The sequence below is a fragment of the Scyliorhinus torazame genome, chromosome 13 (assembly GCF_047496885.1).
Source record: "Scyliorhinus torazame isolate Kashiwa2021f chromosome 13, sScyTor2.1, whole genome shotgun sequence".
Classification (NCBI taxonomy): Eukaryota; Metazoa; Chordata; class Chondrichthyes; order Carcharhiniformes; family Scyliorhinidae; genus Scyliorhinus; species Scyliorhinus torazame.
This window is the reverse complement of record NC_092719.1, coordinates 82,893,320-82,910,668: the sequence shown is the minus strand read 5'-3', so window position 1 is coordinate 82,910,668 and position 17,349 is coordinate 82,893,320. Positions and strand designations below refer to the sequence as shown.

At 47.1% G+C, this 17,349-nt stretch overlaps 1 protein-coding gene and 1 long non-coding RNA gene across 3 annotated transcripts in view; one reads left to right on the top strand and one right to left on the bottom strand.

The window, feature by feature from the left end:
* The window catches only part of fgd6 (FYVE, RhoGEF and PH domain containing 6), a 312,715-nt gene that overhangs the window by 254,170 nt on the left and 41,196 nt on the right, over nt 1-17,349 (top strand). The window contains exons 16-17 of one of the 2 annotated variants that reach the window (XM_072471884.1): nt 12,199-12,345; nt 16,801-16,903. In XM_072471884.1, the coding sequence (XP_072327985.1) occupies nt 12,199-12,345; nt 16,801-16,903 (250 nt within the window). The remainder of the gene's footprint in view (nt 1-12,198; nt 12,346-16,800; nt 16,904-17,349) is intronic. The other variant, XM_072471885.1, reaches the window with a different exon arrangement.
* Nucleotides 10,318-13,310, bottom strand: LOC140388162 (uncharacterized). The gene is made up of 3 exons (XR_011934113.1): nt 13,212-13,310; nt 12,005-12,068; nt 10,318-11,559 (listed from the first exon to the last, which is right to left on the bottom strand). It is a non-coding gene; the product is annotated as an uncharacterized lncRNA (long non-coding RNA).

Here is a 17,349-nt window from a genome sequence, read left to right as displayed (position 1 = left end):
CGGATGTAGTCAGACCTAACGTCGGCCACATAGGCGTCCCGGATCAGGAGCTCGGTATGTTGAACAGCCGTTACTGCCTGGCAGCTACAATTCCGGGCGAGTGCCCGCAGTTCACGAAGGAACTCGGCCAAAGGTTCTCCTGGGCGTGACGCCCCATGGCGAGGAGGTGCCGGGCGTACACCTCGTTTACCGCCCGCATGTACTGCCCTTTGAGGAGTGTAATCGTCTCGTCGTACGTGGCTGCGTCTCTGATGAGGGTAAATATTCGGTGGCTCACCCGGGGGTTGAGGACCCGAAGCTTGTGCTCCCCTGAGACGGCGTCAGTGGAAGAGTCGAGATGGGCCTCGAAACAGCTTAGCCAATGCTGGAAGATCGCGGTGGCGTTGGCTGCCTCTGGGTCCAGGTCCAAAAGCTGGAGGTTAGCGTCATGGTAAATAATGTCTTTTCGAGCATTTGATAGAGTGGAGTGGGATTATCTGTGGGAGGTGTTGAGGAGATTTGGGCTCGGAGAGGGGTATGTTAGATGGGTGCAGCTGTTGTATAGGGCCCCAGTGGCGAGTGTGGTCACGAATGGACGGGGATCGGCATATTTTCGGCTCCATAGAGGGACAAGGCAGGGATGTCCTCTGTCCCCATTACTGTTTGCACTGGCGATTGAGCCCCTGGCGATAGCGCTGAGAGGTTCCAAGGGATGGAGGGGAATACTTAGGGGAGGAGAAGAACACCGGGTATCTTTATATGCGGATGATCTGCTACTATATGTGGCGGATCCAGCGGAGGGGATGCCAGAAATAATGCGGATACTTGGGGAGTTTGGGGATTTTTCAGGGTATAAATTGAACATGGGAAAGAGTGAGCTGTTTGTGGTGCATCCAGGGGAGCAGAGTAGAGAAATAGAAGACCTACCGTTGAGGAAGGTAACAAGAGACTTTCGTTACCTGGGGATCCAGATAGCTAAGAATTGGGACACATTGCACAGGCTAAATTTGACGCGGTTGGTGGATCAGATGGAGGAAGATTTCAAGAGATGGGATATGGTAGCATTGTCAATGGCAGGGAGGGTGCAGGCAGTTAAGATGGTGGTCCTCCCGAGATTCCTTTTTGTGTTTCAGTGTCTCCCGGTGGTGATCACGAAGGCTTTTTTCAAAAGGATAGAAAAGAGTATCATGGGTTTTGTTTGGGCCGGGAAGACTCCGAGAGTGAGGAAGGGATTCTTACAGCGTGTAGGGATAGGGGGGGGCTGGCACTACCGAGCCTAAGTGAGTATTATTGGGCCGCTAATATTTCAATGGTGAGTAAGTGGATGGGAGAGGAGGAAGGAGCGGCGTGGAAGAGATTAGAGAGGGCGTCCTGTAGGGGGACCAGCCTGCAGGCTATGGTGACAGCCCCATTGCCGTTCTCACCAAGGAACTATACCACGAGTCCGGTGGTGGTAGCTACACTGAAGATTTGGGGACAGTGGAGACGACATAGGGGAAAGACCGGAGCACTGGGGGGGTCCCCGATAAGAAACAACCATAGGTTTGCCCCGGGGGGAATGGATGGGGGATATGGAATGTGGCAAAGAGCAGGTATAACGCAATTGAAAGATCTATTTGTGGACGGGAAGTTTGCGAGTCTGGGAGCGCTGACCGAGAAATATGGGTTGCCCCAAGGGAATGCATTCAGGTACATGCAATTGAGGGCTTTTGCGAGGCAGCAGGTGAGGGAATTCCCGCAGCTCCCGACACAAGAGGTGCAGGACAGAGTCATCTCAAAGAAATGGGTGGGGGACGGTAAGGTGTCGGATATATATAGGGAAATGAGAGACGAAGGGGAGACTATGATGGACGAACTAAAAGGGAAATGGGAAGAAGAGCTAGGGGAGGAGATTGAGGAGGGGATGTGGGCAGATGCCCTAAACAGGGTAAACTCGTCGTCCTCGTGCGCCAGGCTAAGCCTGATTCAGTTTAAGGTATTACACAGGGCACATATGACTGGAACACGGCTCAGTAAATTTTTTGGGGTGGAGGATAGGTGTGCGAGGTGCTCGAGAAGCCCAGCGAATCATACCCATATGTTTTGGTCATGCCCGGCACTACAGGGGTTTTGGATGGGGGTGACAAAGGTGCTTTCGAAAGTAGTAGGAGTCCGGGTCGAACCAAGATGGGGGTTGGCTATATTTGGGGTTGCACAAGAGCCGGGAGTGCAGGAGGCGAAAGAGGCCGATGTTTTGGCCTTTGCGTCCCTAGTAGCCCGGCGCAGAATATTGCTAATGTGGAAAGAAGCCAAGCCCCCGGGGGTGGAGACCTGGATAAATGATATGGCGGGGTTCATAAAGTTAGAGCGGATTAAGTTCGTCCTAAGGGGGTCGGCTCAAGGGTTTACTAGGCGGTGGCAACCGTTCGTCGAATATCTTGCGGAAAGATAGATAGGGGAGAACAAAGAAGGCAGCAGCAGCGGCCCAGGACTTGGGTGGGGGGGGGGGGGGGGGGGGTGGGGGGGGGGGGGGGGGGGGTGGGGGGGGGGGGGGGATGGGGGGGGGGTGGGGGGGGGGGGGGGGGATGGGGGGGGGGGTGTGGCCTGAGACAAGGCAGTTGCCAATTAGGGCTAGTTTTTATTTTTTGTTATTTAATATTTATTTATTTGTTGTTGTTTTTGTTTAAATTTAAAAAAGGTCATTACTATCTGTATTGTTACAATGTTGTGTAAAGGATGCACAATGTACTGTGTTGGTTGACCAAAAATTTTCAATAAAATATTATTTAAAAAAAAAAATAATGTCTTTTCGCGAAGGATGTCTGCTGTCCTTACTGGTCTGGCCTGCATGTGACTCCAGACCCACAGCAATGTGATTGGCTCTTAAATGCCCTCTGAAATGGCTGAGCAAGCCACTCGGGTGTATCAAATCACTACAAAGTGTACAAAAAGGAATGAAAACTTGGGGGTCACCTGGCATAGACCGAGGCACTGGAAATAACAAAAGCAAGCCAAGCCCTGTCAACCCTGCAAAGTCCTCCTTACTAACATCTGAGAGCTTGTGCAAAAATGGAGAGAGCTGTCTCACAGACCGGTCGAGCAGCAGCCTGGCATAGTCATACTTAGACAATCATACCTTTTAAGACAATATCCCAGACACCACCATCACCATCCCTGAGTATGTCCTGTCCCACCAGCAGGACAAACCCACATGAGATGGTGGCACCGTGGTATACAGTCGGGAGTGAGTTGCCCTTGGCATTCTCAACATCGACACTCGACCCCATGACATTTCATGTCCTCGGGTCAAACATGGGCAAGGAAATTTTCCTCAGCTGATGAATCAGTACTCCTCCATGTTGAACACCATTTGGAGGAAGGGCACAGAAATTTCATCTGGGTGGAGTACTTCAATGACCAGAGTGTCTCGGTGGCACCACTAATGACTGAGCAGGCCAAGTTCTAAAGGACATAACTGCAAGACTGGGTCTGTGACAAATGGTGAGGGAAAACCTACTTTTTTTTAATAAATGTTTTTATTAAGGATTTTTTATGTTATACAAAACAAAGGTAATCATGAACATACATTGAAAACAACAGAAAAGAAAAGATGAAATAAAAGAAAAAAAAAAAATATATATATATATATATATATATATATATATATATAAATACATTGGTTGTCTTTTGTTAAGGGAAAACCTACTTGATCTAGTCTACCAGTCGAAGATGCATCTGTCCATGACCATATTGATAGGAGTGTCACCGCACATTGCTTGTGGAGAAAAAGCCCTGCCTTCACATTGAGGATACTCTCCCATCGTGTTCATAGAATTTACAGTGCAGAAGGAGGCCATTTGGTCATCGAGTCTGCACCGGCCCTTGGAAAGAGCACTCTACTTAAGCCCACGCCTCCACCCTAACCCAGTAACCCCTCCTAACCTTTTGGACACTCAGGGCCAATCCACCTAACCTGCACATATTTGGACTGTGGGAGGAAACCGGAGCACCCGGAAGAAACCCACGCAGACACTGGGAGAAAGTGAAAACTCCACACAGACAGTCGCCCAAGGCTGGAATTGAACCCGGGATCTTGGAGCTGCGAGGCAGCAGTGCTAACGATTGAGCCACCGTACCGCCCTACCACCATGCTAAATAGAATAGATTTCGAACAAATCTAGCAACTCAAACTGGGCTTCTATGAGGTCTGTGAATAATTAGTAGCAACAGCATTGTATACAGCCACAATATGTAACCTCATGACCTGGAATATCCCTCACTCTACGATTAGCATCAAGCTGTGGGAACAGCCCCGGTTCAATGGAGAGTTCAGGAGGGAATTCCAGGAGCAGCACCAGGCATATCTAAATATGAAATTACTTGCATGCCAATCACCAAAAGCAGCGTCCTATGGACTTAGCTAAGAAATCCCACAACCAACAGATCAGATCTAAGCTCTGCCACATTCAGTCGGAAATGATGATGGACAATAACAACTAACTGGAGGAGGAGGCTCACAAATATCCCCCAACCTCAATGATGAGTGAGCCCCGCACATCAATACAAAAGACCGGGCTGAGGCTTTTGCAACCACTCAGTCAGAAGTGCCAAGTGGATGGTGAGGTCCCTAGCATCACAGGTGGCAGTCATCAGGCAATTAATTTCACTCCACCATATATCAGGAAACAGCTGAAAGCACTTGATACTGCAAAGGCTATAGCCCCTGACAGCATTCCAATAATAATACTGAAGACTTGTGCTCCAGGACTAGCTGACCGGAGTTTTCACTTTCTCCCAGTGTCTGCGTGTGTTTCCTCCGGGTGCTCCGGTTTCCGCCCACAGTCCAAACATGTGCAGGTTAGGTGGATTGGCCCTGAGTGTCCAAAAGGTTAGGAGGGGTTACTGGGTGACAGGGATAGGGTGGAGGCGTGGGCTTAAGTAGTGTGCTCTTTCCAAGGGCCGGTGCAGACTCAATGACCAAGCTGTTCCAACACAACTACAATACTGGCATCTACCCAGCAGTGTAGACAGATTAAGGGAGTGAAGAACAAAACTGCCAGGTGGAATTCCGTGTGGAGAAATATAAGTTCACGTACTTTGAATCTAAGAAAGACATCTCATTGCTTTCTCAATGGATATGGGGAGACTAGGAATTTTAGCAGAGCTAAGGGAAACCCACGTGTCAAAGGGTGTCGATCACTAAAAGCTGGTACACGGGAATACAAAGTAAAATGTAACCACTTGTCATTTTATGTCACTGTCGCACATCCACTCTGACGCTGCCTCCTACACTGTTCCGGTGAAACTCACTGGAAGCTTGAGGTACAGCACCTTACCTTTCAATTAGGCCTTTAGTCTCCGCATTGAGTAACCAGTGACAACCACTATAATAATAATAATCTTTATTGTCACAAGTAGGCTTACATTAACACTGCAATAAAGTTACTGTGAAAAGTCCCTAGTCGCCACATTCCGGCGCCTGTTTGGGTACACGGAGAGAGAATTCAGAATGTCCAATTCACCTAACAAGCACGTCTTTCAGGACCTGTGGGAGGAAACCGGTGCACCCAGAGGAAACCCACGCAGACACGGGGAGAATGTGCAGACTCCGCACAGACAGTGACCCAAGCCGGGAATCGAACCTGGGACTCTGGAGCTGTGAAGCAACTGTGCTAACCACTGTGCTACCATGCGATACTATACCCAGAAATATGTTTTTTTTAAAAAAAATATTTTATTCAAGTTTTTTGGCCAAACATAACAATACGTAGTGTTCCTTTTACACAACAATAAAGCAATATAAATAACCGTGGCCAGTTTTAAATAAATAAGTAATATATAAACAAAAACAAAACTAAATGGCAACTGCCTTGTCCAAAATAAATACTCTCCAAAAATACAATCCAACAATCCAATATACAATTACATATACCAAATACCTATACATATACAATAACATCCCTGAGAGTCCGTCCGATTTCCCCCCCCCCCCCCCCCCCCCCCCCCCTGGGTTGCTGCTGTTATCTACTTCTTTTCCATTCCCTCTATCTTTCTGTGAGGTAGTCGACGAACGGTTGCCACCGCCTGGTGAACCCCTGAGCCGAACCCCTTAACACGAACTTAATCCGTTCTAACTTTATGAACCCTGCCATATTGTTTATCCAGGTCTCCACACCCGGGGGTTTGGCTTCCTTCCACATTAACAATATCCTGCGCCGGGCTACAAGGGACGCAAAGGCCAACACGTCAGCCTCTCTCGCCTCCTGCACTCCCGGCTCTTCTGCAACCCCAAATATAGCCAGCCCCCAGCTTGGTTCGACCCGGACCCCCACCACCTTCGAAAGCACCTTTGCCACCCCCACCCAGAACCCCTGTAGTGCCGGGCATGACCAGAACATGTGGGTGTGATTTGCTGGGCCTCTCGAGCATCTCGCACACCTATCTTTTACCCCAAAAAATTTACTAAGCTGTGCTCCAGTCATATGCGCCCTGTGTAGCACCTTAAATTGTATCAGGCTTAGCCTGGCACACGAGGACGATGAGTTTACCCTACGTTGGGCATCAGCCCACAGCCCCTCCTCAATCTCCTCCCCCAGTTCTTCTTCCCATTTCCCTTTCAGCTCATCTAACATGATCTCCCCTTCGTCCCTCATCTCCCTGTATATGTCCGCCACCTTACCGTCCCCCACCCATGTCTCTGAGATCACTCTATCCTGCACTTCCTGCGTCGGGAGCTACGGGAATTCCCTCACCTGTTGCCTCACAAAAGCCCTCAATTGCATATACCGAAATGCATTCCCTTGGGGCAACCCATATTTCTCCGTCAGCGCTCCCAGACTCGCAAACGTCCCATCTACAAATAGATCTCTTAATTGTACTACCCCAGCTCTTTGCCATGCTCCAAATCCCCCATCCATTCTCCCCGGAACGAACCTATGATTGTTTCTTATCGGGGACTGCACCGAAGCTCCCGTCCCTCCCCTATGCCGTCTCCACTGCCCCCAAATTTTCAATGTAGCCACCACCACCGGTCTTGTGGTGTATTTCTTTGGTGAGAACGGCAACGGCGCTGTCACCATTGCTTACAGGCTAGTCCCCCTGCAGGACGCCCTCTCCAATCTCTTCCACGCCGCTCCCTCCCCTTCTCCCATCCAATTACATACCATTGAGATATTGGCGGCCCAGTAGTACTCACTTAGGCTCGGTAGTGCCAGGCCTCCCCTGTCCCTTCTGCGCTGCAAGAATCCCCGCCTCACTCTCGGGGTCTTCCCAGCCCACACAAAACTCATAATGCTCTTCTCAATTCTTTTGAAAAAGCCTTCGTGATCACCACCGGGAGGCACTGGAACACAAAAAGGAATCTCGGGAGGACCACCATTTTAACCGCCTGCACCCTACCTGCCAATGACAGGGACACCATGTCCCATCTCTTGAAATCCTCCTCCATCTGTTCCACCAACCATGTTAAATTAAGCCTATGTAATGTACCCCAATTCTTGGCTATCTGGATCCCCAGGTACCGGAAGTCCCTTGTTACCTTCCTCAATGGTAATTCCTCTATCTCTCTGCTCTGCTCCCCCGGATGCACCACAAATAACTCACTTTTCCCCATGTTCAGTTTATACCCTGAAAAATCCCCAAACTCCCCAAGTATCCGCATTATCTCTGGCATCCCCTCCGCCGGGTCCGCCACATATAGCAACAAATCATCCGCATACAGAGATACCCGGTGTTCTTCTCCCCCCCCCCCCTAAGTACTCCCCTCCACTTCCTGGAACCCCTCAGTGCCATGGCCAGGGGTTCAATCGCCAATGCAAACAATAACGGGGACAGAGGACATCCCTGCCTCGTCCCTCTATGGAGCCGAAAATAGTCAGACTCCCGTCCATTCGTGACCACGCTCACCATCGGGGCCCTATACAGCAACTGTACCCACCTGATATACCCGTCCCCAAAGCCAAATCTCCTCAACACCTCCCACAAATAATCCCACTCCACTCTATCAAATGCTTTCTCGGCATCCATCGCCACCACTATCTCCGCTTCCCCCTCTGGTGGGGGCATCATCATTACCCCTAGCAGCCTCCGTATATTTGTATTTAGCTGTCTCCCCTTCACAAACCCAGTTTGGTCCTCATGGACCACCCCCGGGACTCAATCCTCTATCCTCATTGCCATTACCTTGGCCAGAACCTTTGCATCCACATTCAGGAGGGAAATGGGCCTGTATGACCCGCATTGCAGCGGGTCTTTTTCCCTCTTTAGGAGGAGCGATATCGTTGCCTCTGACATAGTCGGGGGCAGCTGCCCCCTTTCCCTCGCCTCATTAAAGGTTCTCATCAGTAGCGGGGCCAGCAAGTCCAAATATTTCTTATAGAATTCAACTGGGAATCCGTCTGGTCCCGGGGCCTTCCCCGCCTGCATGCTTCCAATCCCTTTCACTACTTCCTCCGTCTCAATCTGTGCTCCCAGCCCCACTCTCTCCTGCTCCTCCACCTTAGGAAATTCCAGCTGATCCAGAAAGCACATCATTCTCTCCTTCCCGTCCGGGGGCTGCGCTTCATATAATCTTTCATAAAATGCCTTGAACACTCCATTCACTCTCTCCGCTCCCCGCTCCATCTCTCCCTCCTCATCTCTCACCCCCCCTATCTCCCTCGCTGCTCCCCTTTTCCTCAGTTGGTGGGCCAACAGCCTACTCGCCTTCTCCCCATATCCGTACTGAACACCCTGTGCCTTCCTCCATTGTGCCTCTGCCTTACCCGTAGTCAACAAGTCAAATTCTACATGTAGCCTTTGCCTTTCCCTGTATAGTCCCTCCTCCGGTGCCTCCGCGTATTGTCTGTCCACCCTTAGAAGTTCTTTCAACAACTGCTCCCTTTCCCTATCCTCCTGCTTTCCTTTATGTGTCCTAATAGATATCAGCTCCCCTCTAACCACTGCCTTCAGTGCCTCCCAGACCACTCCCACCTGTACCTTCCCATTATCATTAAGTTCCAAGTACGTTTCAATACACCCCCTCACCCTTAAACACACACCCTCATCTGCCAATAATCCCATGTCCATTCTCCAGGGTGGAAGCTGTTGTTTTTCTTCCCCTATCTCCAGGTCCACCCAGTGTGGAGCATGATCCGAGATGGCTATAGCCGTGTACTCCGTCCCCGTCACCTTTGGGATCAGTGCCCTTCCCAAAACAAAAAAATCTATTCGTGAAAATACTTTATGTACATAGGAGAAAAACGAAAACTCCTTACTCCTAGGTCTACTAAATCTCCAGGGATCTACTCCTCCCATCTGCACCATAAAATCCTTAAGCACCCTAGCTGCAGCCGGCCTCCTTCCGGTCCTGGACCTCGATCTGTCCAGCCCTGGGTCCAACACCGTATTAAAGTCTCCACCCATTACCAACTTCCCCACTTCTAGGTCCGGGATTCGTCCTAACATACGCCTCATAAAATTGGCATCATCCCAGTTCGGGGCATACATGTTCACTAATACCACCGCCTCCCCTTGCAGTTTGCCACTCACCATCACGTATCTGCCCCCACTATCCGCCACTATAGTCTTTGCCTCAAACATTACCCGCTTCCCCACTAGTATGGCCACCCCCCTGTTTATTGCATCTAGCCCCGAATGAAACACCTGCCCCACCCCTCCTTTGCGAAGTCTAACTTGGTCTGTCAGCTTCAGATGCGTCTCCTGAAGCATAACCACATCTGCCTTAAGTTTCTTTAGGTGTGCGAGTACCCGTGCCCTCTTAATCGGCCCGTTCAGCCCTCTCACATTCCACGTGATCAACCGGGTTGGGGGGGGGCTCTTAACCCCCCCCCCTTGACGACTAGCCATTTCCTTTTTCAATCCAGCTCCTCACCCGGTTCCCACGTAGCTGTATCCCCCCCAGGCGGCGCCCCCCCGCCTCGACCCCCCCCTCCCATACCAGCTCCCCCTTCTCCCCAGCAGCAGCAACCCAGTTAACCCCCCTCCCACCCCCCCCCCCCCCCCCGCTAGATCCCAAGCTAGCGTAATTGCACCCCCCATGTTGCTCCCAGAAGTCAGCAAACTCTGGCCGACCTCGGCTTCCCCCCGTGACCTCGGCTCACACTGTGCGAGGCCCCCTCCTTCCTGCTTCCCTGTTCCCGCCATGATTACTATAGCGCGGGAACAAAGCCCGCGCTTCCCCTTTTGGCCCCGCCCCCAATGGCCGGTGCCCACAACTCCTCATCCTCCCTCACCCCCTCCCCCACGACATGGGGAAGAGAGAGAAGTTACAGGGTCGCAGGTTTAACAACCTGGGAAGTCCTCGCTTTCCCCCTTTTCCCCCCTTCATCCCACAAATTCACCCCCCCACTTTTGTCCCAAACGTTCTTTTTCTGGCACGCTCAGTCCAGCTTCTCCTCGACAATAAAAGTCCACGCCTCGTCTGCCGTTTCGAAATAGTGGTGTTTCCCTAGATGTGTGACCCACAGTCTTGCCGGTTGCAACATTCCGAATTTGACCTTCCTTTTATGCAACACCACCTTGGCCCGATTAAACGTGCCCTCCTTCTCGCCACCTCCGCACTCCAATCTTGATACACGCGGATCACCGCATTCTCCCACCTACTGTTCCGAGTTTTCTTGGCCCATCTGAGGACCATCTCTCTGTCCTTGTATCGGAGAAATCTCACAACTATAGCTCGAGGAATTTCTCCAGCCCTCGGTCTTCGCGCCATAACCCGATAGGCTCCCTCCACCTCCAGCGGACCCGTCGGGGCCTCCAATCCCATTAACGAATGCAGCATCGTGCTCACATATGCCCCGATGTCTGCCCCTTCTGCACCTTCGGGAAGACCAAGAATCCTTAAGTTCTTCCTCCTCGCATTGTTCCCCAGCACCTCCAGCCTTTCCACACATCTTTTGTGTTGTGCCTCGTGGATCTCCGTTTTCACCACCAGGCCCTGTATGTCGTCCTCATTCTCAGCAGCCTTTGCCTTCACGACCCGAAGCTCCTGTTCCTGGGTCTTTTGCTCCTCCTTTAACCCCTCAATCGCTTGTAATATCGGGGCCAACAGCTCCTTCTTCATCTCCTTTTTTAGTTCATCTACGCAACGCCGCAGGAACACTTGTTGGTCAGGGCCCCATATTAAACTGCCTCCTTCCGACGCCATCTTGCTTTGTGCCTGCCTTCCTGGCCGCTGCTCTTGAGGATCCACCGCAATCCGGCTACTTTCCTCTCTTTTTTCCATCCGTGTCCAGGGGGGATTCCCTTTTGGATTACCGCACAGTGTTATTTGCCGTTAAAATTGCCGATGGGGCTCCTATCAAGAGCCCAAAAGTCCGTTCCACCGGGAGCTGCCGAAACGTGCGACTTAGCTGGTCATCGCCGCACCCGGAAGTCACCACCCATAAATATATGTTGATAGGATGAAATAAAGTAAATAGAATGGCAGAGGCTTGTGTGTGGCATGAACACTGACATTTGAGCCACATTGCCTATTTCTGTGCTGTAAAGATGGCATGGTAAACTGTCAGAGTGAGATCTGAATCTAGTTGCATACTTCACTCTTCAGTCAATAGGTCAAGTTGAGTGTACTTTAGAAGCAGTTTCCTTTGTTGAGCTATGCTGGAAGAAAAGCACAGGGTTCCTTAGTAATTATTTTGGACATTACAGTACTGAATATTAAAATTAACGGAACTAGAATTTGTTTCCTTATACCTTCGGTTCTCTTAACGAGTGTTAAATACAGGAGACTATATTGGGATGCTTGGTGTGATATAGTTTATCAATATTTTTTCTGAATTATTTATTTTTAACCCATGATGAGGATCACCCCTAAAAGATTGGAATTTTGAGAACTAAGACTTAATCATTTAAAGACTTGATCATTTATTTCTTGCCCCGTCCTGCCTTAATTGCAGTGATGTGGATATTTAATCAGTACTGAAGCTAAATTCATTTCTGGTCAAGGCAGATAGAGCAGAGCTGTCTGGTGCATAGCTGAAATCTAGTTCCTGAATTGAATTCTTATTTGCTCAGAATATCGGAAGAAGATCTTAGATTTTAATACCTTCTTTGATTTTCTTTCCTTCTGTGATTGATGATGCACTTAATTTCCACTTGGTACCTCATTCCTAAAATATGGACAGTTTTAAAAGGAGCAGAAAAATACATGTTATTTCATATTTAAATGTTGCTGCTTAATGCATGTTATACACATTGTTTAGATGCTTTATAGTTTCTGTGAACTTATTTTTCTACTAGGAAGAACCCGATAAACCAGAACTAAATACACCTTTAGGCACTAAAGCTCCCATATGGATCCCTGATCCTCGTGCTACCATGTGTATGATCTGCACATGTGACTTTACACTTACCTGGAGGCGGCATCATTGTCGAGCATGTGGAAAGGTTAGTTTATGGGTGCAACTTTTGTGTTCATTTTTCTTTGTTTACTATATGTCAAATAATGGTGACTTTAACTGGACTGAGTTTTCAAGGTTCCGGCAGTGCTTTAGAGGCCACACACTAATAATCTCTTTCAGTTCTTTCCTGATCGAGAGATTTGTAACCAAAATCTGGAGATAAATATGAGAAGCTTTCCCTCGTTCGTTTCCATTCAGTTCATGCAGTTCCAACAGGTGTACAGTTTGCTTTATTCATGCTATTTCATTAGCTTTCAAAGTTAAGCTGGTGCTTTGCATGTAGCAAGACTGAACATAGAGAAATGTAATTGTATAAAAACAGTGTCTGTGCGGAGTTTGCACATCCTCCCCGTGTGTGCGTGGGTTTCCTCCGGGTGCTCCGGTTTCCTCCCACAGTCCAGAGATGTGCGGGTTAGGTGGATTGGCCATGATAAATTGCCCTTTGTGTCCAAATTTGCCCTTAGTGTTGGGTGGGGTTACTGGGTTATGGGGATAGGGTGGCGGTGTTGACCTTGGGTAGGGTGCTCTTTCCAAGAGCCGGTGCAGTCTCGATGGGCCGAATGGCCTCCTCCTGTACTGTAAATTCTATAACTAAAAAAAGTTCAAAAATCTTAATCAAAGAAAAACACTGTGGATGCTGAAAATCTGAATTGAAAACAGAAAAGGCTAGAAATACTCAGCAGGTTTAGCAGCATTTGTGGAGAAAAAAATAAAGAGTTAATGTTTTGAGTCAGTGACCTTTCATCAGTGCTGGAAAGAGATCCACCCACCAGCCTGCACCTTCAATGGATTATCCTGTGTCATTTCAACCACCTGCAACAATATACCACCATCAAATGCATCTCCTCTCACCTTGTTGAGCATTCAGAAGGGTCTATTCCCTGAAAAGCAGATGCTGGAAATTTGATATAAAAATAGAAAATGCTGGGAATATTCAGATCAGGCAACACCTGTGGAGAGAAAAACAGGGTTAATGTTGACCTGTGATATTAACGATATGTTCCTTTGTGGGTGCTGCCTGACCTGCAAGTGTTTCCAGCATGGTTTTGATTTTATTTCAGATTTTCAGTATCCGCACCATTTTTTCCATGGAATATGGTCGACAGCCTATTCCTAGTAATAGTGATAGAGGATTCTTTCCACAATAATTCAAGAAGGCAGCTGTCTATGACCTTGCCAACAGCAATTATTGATGGGTCATAAATGCTGGTCTAGCCTGCAAAGCCCAAATCTCATGAATGCATCAAGATGAAAATTGAGGAAGATAAGAAAAAAGATGGATATATAAAGAATAGGATTGAATTTGGAAGCCAAGTTGAAGAGATTTTCCAGCTCAAAGCAAGAGCAGAGGGCAGCACCGCTAAAGTTATCAATGTGCTCAAAAAATAGATGAGAGAGGTCGGCCCGTGTAGGAATTGAAAAAGGAATGTTCAATGAATCCCATTGTGAGGTGGACCTAGCTAGGACCCATATAGATTCCCACAGCAGCACCTTTTATTTGGAGGGAGTGAGTGTCTTACAAAGTTTGCTGATGATACAAAGCTAGGTGTAAATGTAAGCTGTGAGGAGGGCACAGAGAGGCTGCAAAAACATTGAGACAGGTTAAGTGAATGGGCAACAGGTGGCAGAAGGTGCATAATGTGGGCAAGTTATTCACTTTGATCGTAAGATTGGAAAAACAGAATTTTTTAGAAACGGCATCAAACTTGTAAATGTTGATGTTTAGAGGAGTTTAATTGTACTCGTACAAGGGGCACAAAGTTTGCATTCAGATACAACAAACAATTAGGAAGACAGATGGCATATAGCCTTTATTGCAAGGGTATTAAAGTACAAGAATAAAGACGTCTTACTGGAGCTGTACAAGGTTTTGGTGAGGCAGCACCTGGTGTACTGTATGCAGTTTTGATCTCCATATTTAAGGAAAGATATACTTGCATTGGAGGCAGTACAACAAAGGTTCACGAGATTGGGCCCAGGGATGAGAGGGTTGTCCTAGTACAAGAGGCTGAGTAAATTGGGTCTATATTCTCTGGAATGTAGAAGATTGAAAGATGATTCATTGAAATATACAAAATTCTAAAGGGACTTCATTAGGTAGACACAAAGATTTTTTCCCTTGGCTGGGGAAAACACAAGGACACAGTCTCGGGATAAGGGGATTATTATTTAGGACTGAGATTAGAAGAAATTTCTTCACTCAGCACTGTAAAACTTTAGAATTCTCGATCAAAAAGGGTTGTGGATGCCCCATCTTTGAATATATTTAAAGCTGAGATACATTTTTGTTCTCTGAGAAGCAAGGGATTTGGGAAGTGGGTGGGAGAGTGAAATTGAAGTCAAAGATCAATGGTGATCGCATTGAATGGGGAAGCAGGGACAATCAGCTGTATGGTCTACTATTTATTAAGTTCTTAAAACTGGAAAAGTGGTACAGGGCATTAGTCTCAGATGTAGGTCAGAAGAGGAGAAAAATAGTGTGATGGAAAGATAATCAGTTCCAAGAACAGGCTGAAACAGTGGCTCTATCAGGACAGTCCTGCGTATGGATTTTGGGAAGGAGATGGGAGCAGGCAGTGTGAGAGTAGACAACTTTAATGTTTTTTTAAAAATTTAGAGTACCCAATTCATTTTTTCCAATTAATGGGCAATTTACCGTGGCCAATCCATCTAGCCTGCACATCTTTGGGTTGTGGGGGCGAAACCCACGCAAACACGGGGAGAATGTACAAACTCCACACGGACAGTGACCCAGAGCCGGGATCGAACCTGGGACCTTGGCGCCGTGAGGCAGCAGGGCTAACCCACTGCGCCACCGTGCTGCCCTCGACAACTTTAATGTTTGAGGCCATGTGGCAGGAGGAAGATCTCCCAAGGAAGAAAGGCCTGAGAAACGATGGTTTTATGTTCACTGATAGGTTTGTGAACCAGGGAGAGGTAGATTTGTGAATCAGGGAGAGGTAGACGGAGATTTCAAAGATTTGCTGTTCTATCTCTGAGGTAGAAATCTGTTAACCAAATAACAGCCTCCTTGTCAGTAGATTTAATGATTACGTCAGGATTGGACCTACAGATAAAAGAGCTTTATTTTGATTAATAGAAAACAGTTTAAACCAATAATGTAATGCAACTTACTGTTGATTTATTCTTGACTCACTATATTTTTAACACACATTGGGGTTTTTTAGTCTCAATTGTTTGATGATCCTGTTCACAAGGGATAATGGTGGGGACTGTTTTTCCTCCATTATCCTGCTAGAACTCAGCTGGGATGTTCTACAGAATGTTAGAAAATTCAGATAGCGAGACTAACTGCTAATTCACTGACCTGACCAGGGCCCTGCTCCCTCTGCCTGAATCATAGTTGGCCACTCCTGCTCTGGCCACAATATGATAATTGGGTCGGTGGGGATTTTCTTTCCACCCCAGTTATATTGCTTCCTGGGGTGAGTTGCCACGGGAAAGTATCAGCAGATCCAAGGAAGTGGTGGTGAAGACTCTTGAGTTCCCTCAGTGGAGGGAAAGGTCTCAAGCCAGCCAGAGAAAAAACTAGCCACTTGTTTTAATCACATTTCCCAGCACCTGGTACATAGCCTTGCAGGTTATATCACTTCAAATGCAAATCCAGATACATTTTTATATACCTGCAGAAGATCTTTATTGTGGCTGAGACCTTAATTAAGAGCCTTTCCTCTGATCTGTGCGATGCTACTTCTACTTTATGGTTCCCCCTTCACCTTTTCTGGTGCTGCAGTTGTGTCTCTGTTGCAGCAGTTTCAGTGTTTCCTTGCTTGCACTGCCAGGTTCCTCTTGATAGCCGGAAAATCTACCAAGAGCCAACCATACAAATACGATAATCCCTAACTAGGAAAATGGATCAATGTTGTTGTGGACGGAAGTCCCAACCACTGGAATTCTGCCCCAGATAATAGAATCCCCAGTGTCGCCCGTATTGAGTAGACCGTTTTACTTCCAGTATGCACTCTAATGGCATTATTTGTATATTCCTTTACCAATACAGTTACAAATATTTCATGTTTAAAGTTAAGTTTGAGTTCATAGGAAAAGAACAAGTGTTGATAATGGAAGCTAATCTTGTGAACATTAAAAATAATTTGTTGAGAAGTAGCCTAAATTGAAACATAAGTTACTTGATGGTTAAGAGTAGGAACAAGTAGTAATATTTATTGTGCACATGATTGTGCCGATTCAAGTATTAAAATCAGATACTAATGCCTAAAAACTTACAGTAGATTTGCTCATTTGGCAGTGCCAATTATATTTGAGAGATATTTGTGGCTACTGCTTTTGTAAATGTAAGTTTCAACAGATTTATTCTGTGCACCTCAGCCAAATAGTTATTTTGTTATTCAGTTTAATGTAGTACCCAGCTAGTTGAAGTTCTTGTTGAGCACATGTATAATATAAATTTATCTTTCAGATTGTTTGTCAGGCCTGCTCATCAAACAAATTTAACCTGGACTACCTTAAAAACCAACCTGCTAGAGTTTGTGATCACTGCTTTTCAGAACTGCAAAAGAGAGGTAAGGAAAAGATTAACATTAGAAAGGTTCATGCCCAAGGAGTATATTAATTATATTTCAGAAAATCCAGTAGAAATAACCATTCTTCCAACCCATGTAGACTCCCCATAGGGACAGAAATCTTTTTGTTGAATAATTTGTACAATTGCTCTACAATTCTTTTGGTACAGCCAAGAGCAGTAGAGAACAAAGGATATTTCCATGGTCTTCCCCCACCCTCACTCAGAATCCTCAAGTGGAGAAAAAAAAATTATAAAAAGCACAAAGCTTTTACATTCAATCACTGAATCATTAAAATCGCAAAACTCTTTAAACGTTTAGATGTGAAAAAGGGATCTTGCTGTTTCACTCATCCTCCAGGCCACCCCCACTCTTTTTTCCCAAACTACAGAAACCAGTTTGGTACTGGAAGGGTTCAAATTAGCTGCGTTTTTAAAAAAATCTTG